The sequence below is a fragment of the Myotis davidii genome, unplaced genomic scaffold (assembly GCF_000327345.1).
Source record: "Myotis davidii unplaced genomic scaffold, ASM32734v1 scaffold6, whole genome shotgun sequence".
Taxonomy (NCBI): domain Eukaryota; kingdom Metazoa; phylum Chordata; class Mammalia; order Chiroptera; family Vespertilionidae; genus Myotis; species Myotis davidii.
The window spans coordinates 10037543-10050135 of NW_006383011.1; the positions used below are offsets into that span (position 1 = coordinate 10037543).

Sequence of the window (12593 nt, forward strand, 5' to 3'; positions counted from 1 at the left end):
GAAAGTGGACCAAAGGGATAAGAAAAAGGTTACATTTCTGAGTCAATTCCAGCAAAGGGTGATTCAAGATTCTCACAATAGGAAGCAAGATTACTGCTCCGTGGAACAATGAAAAGGAATTCATAGTTATCAGAAGGTTCGGGAAACCAGCGGCTCCCCAGGAGGAAGAGGCGGGCAGGGATGATTGGTGGTTCTCTTAGGGCCTATGGGAGGAGCCTCCTGGAGAGCTGGCACAGCCAGTCAGATGCACTGTCCTTCTGGGTCATCATGCCAAATCCTGCATTTCTGTTACAGCCATCAGGACTCGCTACCATCAGGACACTCCCCTTCCACCAAATACTGAAAGAATGGAGACTCTGCCCTGGCCAATGTGACCCAGTTGGTTGAGCATCGTCCTGTGCACCAAAAGGTCATCAATTTGATTCCTGATGAGGGCACATGGCCAAGTTGCGGGCTGGAGTGTGTACAGGAGGCATCAGCTCAATACTTCTTCCTCACATTGATGTTTCTCTCCCTTCCTCTCTAAGAAAACCAATAAAAACATATTTACAAAAAAATATGGATAATCTGAAATATGTCCCCAGAGTGGTTAACTGTTTTTAGGTGAGTAATTTCTGAGAATATGATGAAAATTATGTACCCTCTCCCCACATTCCCAACATTTCATACAGTTTCTCTGTACGAAAAACTTTCCTCTTTGAAGAACCATTCTTTCTCTCTCTTTAAAAATTCTCTTGAGCCTTTGACATTCTGAGAAAGAAACTGAAGAACCTGAGGATGGGTTGAAATGAAAATGAAAATGACATGGTGAGATATATTTTTTATCCTTAAGTTTCCTTTGTTACACTTTTCTAATGGAGGACATGAAGTCGCTAAATTACTGGTGATTTTACAGTTTTGTGAGAGAGAAAAGAAATATACAAATGAAGAAATTCAACAAAGGGTCATCAACATACAAGTTCTTGATACTAACCACTAAATTACAGCTAATTTCTAGATAAGTAGGTGGCATCTTGAGGAATGACAAAGTCCACAGAGGCTTTAAAAAAAGGTGAGAATTATAAAAAAAAATGACATAACTACATTAAAAAGTAAAAGTTTGGGATACTTCCCATATGGTAAGCATTATTCTAAATATTTATAAGTATTAATTTGTATAATGGCATAGTATCTAATTAGAGAAAGATTTGTTCCCACCTTACAGAGGACCAACTCTGTCACAGAGATTTTAAGAAACTCCCCTTAAGTCAAACAGTTAATAAATACCAGAGTCAACACCTGAACCAGGTAGTTTAGCTTTAGAATGGAGAACATGGTGATATTTTAACCTCTCCGATCTAGTGGAGGGGCATAGCTTTGAAAAGGAAGGGCGGATAAGGGAAGCAACCAGCTAGCTTATATAGATGGTGTCGAAGGACAGCATTGCACGTGGTTTAACTGGAAAAACGGGCGGGCTCTGGCAAAGGAGAGTCTATCTCATGGAGGCTGGAAACCATGTGGTTGTCAGGGAACTAATGTCATCACAAAGATTTTAAACTGTAAAACTGAATATATAAGGACCCATGATTGTCATGGAAGAAAAATGCTTGAAAGACATGCCTAGTAACTCAGGGGAAGGGAGAACAAGGAAAAGGGCCAAGAAGTCTAACAAAGTCTAACAAATAGAACTTTATTTTTGGACAGAGAGAGAGATGTGTGGTGATTAGATCTCATAGATAACACCACCACCTGATGACATGGAGCTCAGTGATAGAATACTGCAATGGGATGCTGTCTTTAACCGGCTGGGCTTCCATAACAAAATATGACATGCTGGCTTAAACAACAAATTTATTTCTCACAGTTCTGGAGGCTGGGACATCTAAGGTCAAAGTGCTAGTCACGCTGTTTTCTGATGAGAGCCTTCTTCCTGGCTTATGGATACCATCTTCTCACTGTGGGCTCCATGGCCTTTCCTGGGTGCATTTATGCATGGAGAGGGAGAATGTACTCTTTGGTGTCTCTTATGAGGGCACTAATCCCATTGGATCTGGGCCCCACACTTACAACTTTATTTAGCTTTAATTGTTCTGGAAAGGCCCTATTCTCAAATATAGTCACATTGCGGGTTAGGGCTTCAACATTTGGATTTTGATGGGGACACATTCAGTCCATAACAGGTGGTGAACATTGTCTAACATACCCAGAGCAGCGGGGGAATGTAACTAGACATCTGGAAATATTCATCAGGTTGGGTCCATGTATTTGGAAGGAAAAGTGTGCCAGAAAATCATATTTTTTAAAAAAAGAGGAGGAAGAGAAGTGATACTATCAAGGAGTTTTATTCAAATTAGCCAATGGTTTTCAAATGCTTTCAAATTATAAAACCATTTCTTCAACTAAATCTTACAAAGTAAGACTGAGGAATAAAAAGATAAGTAACCCAATTTAAAACAAAGGATAAAAGATCTGTACTTCACAAATGGCCAATAAGCAATTGAAAAGCCCTCAGCATCATTAGTCATCAGGGAAATGCAAATTACAAACACAAAGCCCTCATATTACCTACACCCCGGACAGCTAAATTTCAGTCTGACAACACTGATGTTGGCAGCTAGAACTTGCTTATATTTCTGGTGGGAATGGAAAATGGAAAAAGGTCTGGCAGTTACTTAAAAAGTTAAATACACATTTTCTCCTATGACCCAGAAATTCTACTCCTACATATTTACTTAAGAGAAAGAAAACATATGCCCACAAAGACTTGTCCATAAATGTTCATAGCAGCTTTATTATAACCAAACAATGGAAAAGCCAGGTGTCCATCGATAGCCATGGGGATAAACAAACTGCTGTATCCATACAACGGCATTCCACTCAGCTATAAAGATGTAACAGACTGTTCTTACCCACCAACAACATGCAGAAATCTCAGAAACAGCACCTGAGTGAAAGAAGCCAGACACAAAACAGCACCTACTTGACTATTCCATTTATATGAAGTTCTGGAACAGGTACAACTAATCTATGATGGAAAACACTGGAATATTTTTTTTTCATCTGAGGGTAAAGTGGGGGTAGAGACTGGCCTGGAAGGAACATGAAGAAACTTACTGGGGTGATGATAATGTCTATCTTGATAGGTGTTTGGATTACGTAGGTGTGTTTGTCAAAGTTCATCAAAAGGAACCTTAACACTTGTGCATTACAACTGTATATAAATTTTACCTAAAATATACCACAAATTTTGAACTCTAGGTAATGATATGCACAGGAACTCATTAGGGGTAAGTATCCTGATGTCCATATCTACATTGAATTGTAGATTCTAGGTGGTGGGGTCCTAGAAGTTCACTGTATCATTCCTTCACCTTAACTGTATGTTTGAAATTTTTTCTTTTTTAATATATTTTATTGATTTTTTTTACAGAGAGGAGGGGAGAGGGATAAAGAGTTAGAAACATCCATCAGCTGCCTCCTGCACACCCCCTACTGGGGATGTGCCCACAACCAAGATACATGCCCTTGATAGGAATCAAACCTGAGACCCTTCAGTCCACTGAGTCAAACCGGTTAGGGCTAAAATTTTTTCTAACAAACTGTTGTAAAAAATCTTACACAGAGAATCAACATATGAAATACAAAACACAATGACTAGTTGAAGCAGAGGTAGGGCTCCAGACCCCTCCCACTGCCCCCTACTCTGTTTCCTGGGGTGGTCCCTGAGGAAACTTCCTGGAACACAGGGTGACATTACTATAGACAGCGCACCTGGTCAGGCTAGGGATGGAGGTGATGAATTCCAGGACCAATAATAAACCTAGCCCTGGAGCATGATGCAATAGCATTCTGGGGATTTTAGCTATCTAAATATAGGCCCAAACCTCAGTCTTCTAATACCAGGACATCCCTAACTTGTCCGGCTAGCAGTCTCATTTCAAGTAATGTAAAAGTAGCAAGGAAAATTGCTACATAAAAGGGAATTCTGATCAAATAGGAAGAACTGGTAACTGACAGTGAAGTGATGATCACTGGGAGTGAATCTCAGAAAAGACCACCAAAAATTATTTCCTAACCAGATATTAACAAATGAAAGAGGAGAGAGGAAGGCATCTAAAGATACCCAAAGGGCTATGGAGGGAACTGGTGTGTTCAGGTAAATGTACAAATGAGAAGAGGAGTGTAAACCAAGGATGAATACAAAAGTCTTGCACTGACAACTGATATAGTTTTAGAATATTAAAGCAAAAAGCTAAGAAAACAGAAAAGGATTTTCTATATATAAGGCTAAAAGAAAAATACAGAATGCTAGGAATCCTTCTTAGATCAGATAGTTTAACATGAACAGAAAGCAGACTTACTGCCTCTATTAAAGAGAATGCTCTTCAAACCAGGAAGGACAAAACAGAGCTCATGTACCTGAGTACAGGTACCTTCCAATGTGACCACAGAAACAAAATCAGGATGGCCCAAGGAGTTTAGAGACCAGGAGAGGCGACATCGAACACAAAAAGGCTCCTGTATCTAAATGGGAAAACAAGTGGACTCTGGTAAATATTGATTTATGAGTTGATGCAAACTTTGGAAAATTCTAGGGTGAATTATTACACAGAAGGTTTTATAAGCACTTGGAAAAGGAAGTAATGATTACTGGGCAGCAACAGGGCTTCACTGTGAACTAACCCCACATTTTCCATTGGTTGGTTTGTTGGGAGGGGAGATTAGGGACACCAGAGACACACTCAATCTGGCTTTTAGCAAGATATGTGCCAAGTCTGTAGTGATGTCTTGTTGCACTAGAGAGGGAAAGGTGAGGTCCAATACAGCATAATCAGAGAGAGGTAAACGTCTGCTTCTGACTGAAGAACTGAAATTAAATGTGCGCACTAACAACAGAATGTCAGAGTGAATGGGGGCTCCTGAGGGAGGCAGTTGGGTGTTCTAGTTTATACTTTTTCTTTCCATGACTTAGAGCTCACACTGGTGAAATCAGAGGATGACATGACGCTGGAAGGGAAAGTAAATACTCTGAGGAAGTATTCAAAAGATGCTGACAGGCTGGAACAAGGAGATAAAATAAACAAGATAAGGCTTATTTGGTACAAATAAGAAGTTCTGTCCTCAGTATTTAGAGAGTCAGTTGTGTAAGATGGGGGTTATAACCTGAACATTTTGGGCAATGACGTCTATGATTCAACTGTATAGCGTGGAAACCAAGAGCTGATGCCATTTTAATTTAATTTAAAACAAATATAAAATCAAGACAAGAAGATGAAAGTCCTACTGTACCCTGGGCTGCTCAGATGACATCTGAAGCACCGAGTTCAGTCTTAGGTGAGACAGTTTGAAATGGAATAAAATGGAGTGTGCTTATAGGGAGGGGAAACTGGAAACCATGTCAAATGGGGAATGGCTGAAGACCTGGAGATGGCAGTCTGGAGAGAATGAGACTCTAGGACAGTGATGGCGAACCTATGACACGCGTGTCAGAGGTGACACGCGAACTCATTTTTTTGGTTGATTTTTCTTTGTTAAATGGCATTTAAATATATAAAATAGCCCTAACCGGTTTGGCTCAGTGGATAGAGCGTCGGCCTGCAGACTGAAGGGTCCCAGGTTCGATTCTGGTCAAGGGGGCACCAGAGTTAAGTTAGGGTTTTTCAAAATGCTGGCATGCCGAGCTCAAAAGGTTCGCCATCACTGCTCTAGGAAGTCAAAGATGGTCCTCCTACATATGCGGCTGTTAGAGGACCAAAGTTAACCGCTGATGATTTTGAAGGCAGAACTTTGGCTAAGGGGAAAACATTTCGGCTCAATCTAGAACAGAAACATTTTAAGAACTGGAACTATTTTAAATGAATGGGCTGCTTCGGGAAGTAAGGAGTTCTTCATCTCGGGAAGTATGCTAGTACATGTTAGAAAGAGACAGGTCCAAGAGGTTCTGAAGAAGATTCTTACATGCCGTTTTTGTGAGGTGTTGGATTGGATGATCAATGAAGGCCTTTCAAGGAGAAATTCAATGCCACAGACTGACTCAAATTAGTAAACATACCATCATGAAGGTTTTCATATAGCATAAATAATGACAGTGCTGTAGACAACACTGTTGATCGCTATGCCTTCAACATTTAAGATTTGGGGTCATTAATGAGACTGAGTAAGTATATATAATAAACGTGCACTATTACCTTGACAGGATATGAAAAAAGCTTGACGAACCCGAAATCATCTCCGGTGGCTAAGAGGGAGCAGTCTTTGGTGAGACTGGCAGCATTTACGTCGGTCACATCACTGTGTGCGGGCCAGATCCCCTCACAGGTGGGGCCCAGGACACAGGTCCATGTGTCCCATTCTATCTTTTCAACCTTAAAAAGAAGGAAAAGAAAATTAATGTATTTTTGCACAGCCTAGAACTCTTTAGTTTTGTTTAAAAGGAACCTTTTGAGGCTTAGTGCTAAATGATGACTCTGCCCACATCAGGCACCTGTGCTGGGTGCTGAAATACACCGTTCTCAAATGCAAAGTGCTACATGCATTGTCTTAATCAATCAACACTGCAGTCAAATATCCACACAGACTTCTCTAGATAAGATTAACATTTTGGGAATTATGGAAATCTGATAACGTTCTTTAGTTCTTACCTAGATATTTATCATTGTACTAGAGGCTCGGTGCACGAAATTCGTGCATGGGTAAGGTCCCTAGGCTTGGCCGGCAACAGGGCCCATCAGGGCTTCCCTCTGGCCGCTGGCAGGCAACTGGGACCTGGGCTTCCCTTGCAGCCCTGGCTTTGTCCGGAAGGTCATCTGGAAGGATGTCTGGTCTAATTAGCATATTATGCTTTTATTACTATAGATAAGCCATATAAGCTAGATCAAGGTTTTTCAATGAAAGCACTATTGACATTTCAGGCTGCACAATCCTTTGTTGTCAGGGGCGGTCCTGTGCATGGTAACATGTTTAGTAGCATCCTTGTCCTCCACCCACAGGATACCAGTAGCACCCCCTCCCAGACATCCCCAATGACCCCGGGGCCCTTGCTCCCAGTTGAAACCACTGAGCACACTGATTAAGGAGATTGATTATTTAGCAAAATATTTTAAAAAGTTAACACATAACTTTTTATTTTTTATGGAATGCTTCCTTGGAGGAAAGAATAATCAGATTCTGCAGCTAGTTTAATATTCTTTATGCTCTGGAGAGACTATCTGAAGAGCAGTTCATACTGATATGAATGTACACCATTTCAGGAAGCCTTATAACATGAATTTACCTCTTATGCGTATTCTTTTACATAATAATTGTTCATCTATATCAAGTTGCATCTCCCTCCCCCATCATTTGGTTAAACTGCACTTTATTTTAGTGTATTTATTTGGGGGCAACAGGATGGGAAAATAAAGGTGAAGTGATGTAAAAATGATGCTTAATATTTAGAAGATAGCCAGGTAGAATCACATAGACAGCTCCACAGTCTTCCTACTCTCTTAGGATCTTTATTTCCCTATATGTAAAATGAGATTGACAACCCTCACACAAGGCTGTTGAGAAAATTAAAATGCAGGCATATAAAGTGCTTGGCACATTCAACAGATGTTCAGGGAATGAATGACATAATTAGAAATATCCCCTACTCGAGGCTATAAATGTTTCTCCATATGGGACAACACACATGGAGGTTGAGAATATCATGCTAAGTGAAATAAGTCAGACAGAAAAGGACAAGAACTATATGATTTCACTCATATGCGGAATATAAAACAAAAAGCAACAAATGAACAAACCAAATAAACTCAGAAATACAGACAACAGAATGGTGGTTAACAAAGGGGAAGAGGGTAGGATGAAAAGGTAAGGAGGCTCACATGGTGTAGTATATGATGACGGACTTTGGCTGGTGAATATACAACACAATATACAGGTGGTGGATTATAGAATTGTACACCTGAAACCTATATAATGTTATTAGCCAATCACACCCCCAATAAATTTATTTTTTTAAGTTAAAATGAGGACTGGTCAGAGGTGAATAAATTGGAATTGGGGGTGTGAGACCAATTGATCAGTAAACAATTTCCATTAATACAGTGTCATCATGTACAACAACTTGTTTCCGTAAGTACTGCACATAGACTTCCTTTAGAAATGCTGAAAACCCTATGAACGTGTGTGTGTGTCCAATTGTCTCTGGGACTACTTGACAATACTGGGATAGTTTGCTGGCAAACTGAAGAGAGAGGCAGGTGCTTAGCCCTCAGTAGTGTACTTTTACCCACTTTTCCTCAAAGGAAGCAATATTTCCTTTTCTTTCATCAAAGTTTACATTGCCTATAAATGAGTCAGATTATCTCCCGGGACTAACAGGACATTCTTAGAGCTCAGTTGGGCAATGACCTTTTGGTCATGAGGGTCATTCTATGGAAGCACCGGGCAACTAGCTTTCAGGAAGGAGGCAATTTGTGGATTCAAACATTTTATCTAGGCTTTGATTTTAACAATTAAAAAGTATGTATGGGTCTAAGGACATGAGGAAAACAAGGAAAAAAGAAAGTTTGATAAATCAGGATAGCCAGATCGTGGACAGCTTTTGTTCTGAAAGATCATTTGTCTTATTAGTGTTGAGGAAAATATTGGTTATTACAAATAGTAAACACTGAGAAAGTATGTTTCAAAAATTTACGTTAATAAGGAGCTTTGCACAAAACAACATGTTGAGTGGGATAAAAAGAATATGTAGCAACTAAATGCTAAGAATATGTAGAATTTTGGTTGTTGTCATCAGGCACAGAAAAATTAAGGAGAATTTGAACTGTGCATTGCTACTTAAATCCCCAGAAAGCAGGAAATCAGATTAAGCAACCAGATTTAAGAAACTATCAAGCATAAAGGTACACTAAATGTAACCCATATTAGTGGGTAACAACTGTTAGATTTTATTAAAAATATAACCCACATATTAGTGGCAAAGAATTGATTGGTTATATTAAATCTTCACGAGATGTATTTTTTAAAGCTTTGTGTATGACTGTTACCTCTGAAGGTCTTATGATATGCCGTTTGCCTCTTGGAGCTTCAAAAAAGAGTTGTTCTTTGGCACCCGAATTAACTTGCAATAATTTCCCTGTTATGACAGAATGAAGTAGAAAGACGATTAAACTCTGCACTTATTTTTTTTATTATTATAAAGTGGCTACAACTATTTGTATTCATTTTAGTCAAAGCTTCATGAATTGAGTAAATACATGGTAGACATTCCAGAACTACATGTAAAGGAGATTACATGCCATGGTACAAATCCCAAAGCTATGATTTTACTGAATATGGACCTCATAAAATCTGACCCTGAACATCCTTCAAGAATAGAAGAATCATGTTTGCTATGCTTTAGTCTGTTGCACTGAAAGTAGCTATTTTTTCCAAAGCCTGACAAAATCCGCTTTTTGCTCTTTTTTCCCCCCGTTGCCTCCTAGCAGAGATGTAGTGAGAGCAGACTGCTTTGGCAAGAATTATGGCATCAGAAGTGAGAGCCTTGCTGCAAGGATTCACATTTACTCCAGTCTAAATTCTAAATGTGCCCTTTCAAGTTTAGAAACAGGAAGATAAGGGCACACAAAATAAACTATGAATGCTCATTCCCCTCCCCTCTCCCACCTTACTTGAAAATTTGTAGAGAAATCCAAGACTTTCCAAAACAAAATGTTGAGCAAAAAAGGTCTTTCACTGTGATATAAACTTATAATCTTGGGTTCATTTTGATTAATGCTGAAAAAGGTAAGATTTCCTACTTTCCCTCCAACCACATCAATAATCCTTTATGGCTTGAAATTTAAATGACAAAAAAGATACACTTTATAGTATTTCTTCAGCATGTATATACATACACACATAATATTCCCCCCCTTTCTGTTTTCCCATAACTGTTTATATCTAGTAGTCTTAAAATGTCCTTCTTGGAAAAATAATACCTAAATAAGAACTTTGTGGGGTTTATATCATGTTCTTTAATGGTCAAGTGGACACCACCTACGTCTGAAATCTCGAGTGGCTTACCTTCAGAGTTGTAGATCTATTTCTAAGTGACTCATTTAAAACAAGGCTCTCGCCCTGGCCAGTGCGGCTCAGTTGGTTGGAGTGTCAACTCGGGCACCAAAAGATGGCAGGTCCGATCCTTGGTCAGGGCGCGTGTGGGAGGCAACTGATCAATATTTCTCTCTTACATTGAAGTATATGTGTCTGTATGTCTCTCTCTCTCTCTCTTCCTCCCTCCCTCTCCCTAAAAATCAATTTAAAACTTTTTGCAAAAAATAAAAAATAATAAAAACAAGGTTAGTTAATAACTGAAAACCTCAATTGTTCATAATTTGCTGAGTTATAACATGGTGGTGAGGGGGTTTTGTCTTGGCTGTGGGGAGCAAGTGAATTTGAAAACATTTCCACTAAAATGGGCACTTTCCTGACCTTCTGGCTGAACGCAGATACACAAATGAGAAAAGAAAAGGGAATTAAATTAGCTTTGGCTATTTAGCATTCTAAGAAAATGAGTAACCAAAATTTTTTCAATGAGCAAATATGTATTTTAGGACCCTCAAGAGAAATTGCAAATAACAAAGGACATGGAAGAGGATTAAAGGATTCAATAAAAACATTCGTTGGATGTGGCTAATTTTAGAAGATATTTGGCCACGGGATACTAACAGAACTCACAGGGTTCCAATTCTCAGATGATCCTAACAACTCAGTTTCCACCACAGTTTCAAAGATCACACTTAGATAAACAAACCACAGACTTTTAAAGTAGCTCAGCGAAGTACTTTCGGATTGTAAGAATATTAGAGAATCTAAACACCAGAGAGCAGTATGAGAAGTGCTTCGCAGAACGGAGACACCTGTGGGGACCTGCCTAGCCCAGGTCCCTTCCCTGGGAACTGCCCTCCACGTGACCCAGAGGCTGGGCTGGACCGATGCTCTCCAGGAAAACTGGGATCTGGAGGCGGACTCAGTGGGTGCCGTGCTGAGACTGGAAGCGAGCTTTGGGATTGAGGGTGGCGATTTCGGGCAACAGAGAGTGGGCCACGTGCAAACGAATTAGGGAAAACCTGTCTGTGCAGAGAGAGGGGCCCAAAGAAGGCACCGAAACACTGCGGGAAAGGAGGGGAGAGGATCTGCTGGCCTGGTTTCTGGGTTTTCCAGTTCATTCCTAAAGCCAGTTCCTAAGCAGATGTTGCCTCCTGTTATTGGAGTCTATGCCATGGGCCTATGTCTTTCCATAAACTCATCCTTTATTATTATTTTTAAATTGAAGCTGGATTGAGTAGGTTTCTGGTTCCTAGCAACCCAATGACATGAAGAAAAAAATTTTAAGTCAACTATTCGTGTTAGGAAGGTGGAATTATGGGTGTGTGTTGTGTGTTTTCCCCCCCTCAATTTTCATTACTGCTGTTATTTCATTGTCTTTTTTTAGGCATAGAGGAAATATTTAGGTCACCACTTATTTTCCCACTGCCTGCTGCCGTGTAATATATAACTACCGAAATATTCCAAGGACAAGAGCAGAAACACAGAGCAAAATGTTGTATAACCCGTGGATAGATAACTCACCCCTGAGTAATGGTAACCCTATTCTTTCAGAATCCTCACATTTTCACTCACTAGAAATGTCTACTCACACAGAATGAGGAAACTGAAAGATACAGATGTCCTCATTTCTAAGCAGGTATAGGACATCACACATCTTGCAGGTACACAGAGCTTTACAGTCCACAAAACGATTCCCACACATCAACCCAGCTGCTCTATAATTTACAAGTTAGAACAATTCTAAAATTGGAGCTAAATGTACCAAACATATCAGGTCCTTGGCAATGAAAATGGGAATGAGAACTATTGTGTCTCAAACTGTTAATTGTTAAAAGATCGCATTGTCTTGATATTTCCAGAAATGAACTAACAGCAGCCAGAACACAACCTTCCATGATTCCTCTCTCCATATATATATTTTCTTGCATTCAGGGGTAGCTATTGCTTCTAAAAAGGCCCAATGCACTTCTTGATTTTCCTAGGACCTGTGGTTGCCATGGACACAAGAGGCTGCAGGCTGTGCCATTCCCCACCCCTGAGGAGCCAGCTGGCTCCGGCAAATGCATTCACTCTTTTGACAAGATCAAAGGAATGAAACAGATTCCTGCTCCTTAATTCTGTGGTCTATTCTTTGCAGACCCTCAAGGCTCCGCTGTGAAAGCTAGGCTGGTCTTGAGGCAGCCTGGCACATTCTCCAGGTCAGGCATTTGCGGCACACAGAGACCAGGAACATAAAAACACCAATACAGCTCACCGCGTGACAATGAAACTGGACATAAACCAAGGAAGATTCATGGGCACACTTGCTGTTATTCTCCAGATGGCCTCCCTGCCCCCCACCACCACCCCCCAAATTGAAAGTATTCTGTTCTCTCAATTGTAGAAACCATTGGTCAATCCTCTCATCTGACTGAAGGGGCCACTTAGGAAGAGAGGCGAGGTGGCTTTTCGAAAACCTCAGCATCTTAACTCCCAGTGTCTTCCATCACCCCAGACCACAGACACTGGCTTTGGGCGAATTCTGGAAATAGTGAGTT

General features: G+C 40.2%; 1 protein-coding gene across 1 annotated transcript in view; it reads right to left on the minus strand.

Moving 5' to 3' along the window:
• EML6 (echinoderm microtubule associated protein like 6) overlaps nucleotides 1-12593 on the minus strand; it is a 195785-nt gene that overhangs the window by 36636 nt on the left and 146556 nt on the right. The window contains exons 24-25 of the mRNA XM_006778677.2: nucleotides 9012-9100; nucleotides 6168-6344 (exon numbers count right to left, since the gene is read on the minus strand). Of these exons, the coding sequence (XP_006778740.1) occupies nucleotides 6168-6344; nucleotides 9012-9100 (266 nt within the window). The remainder of the gene's footprint in view (nucleotides 1-6167; nucleotides 6345-9011; nucleotides 9101-12593) is intronic.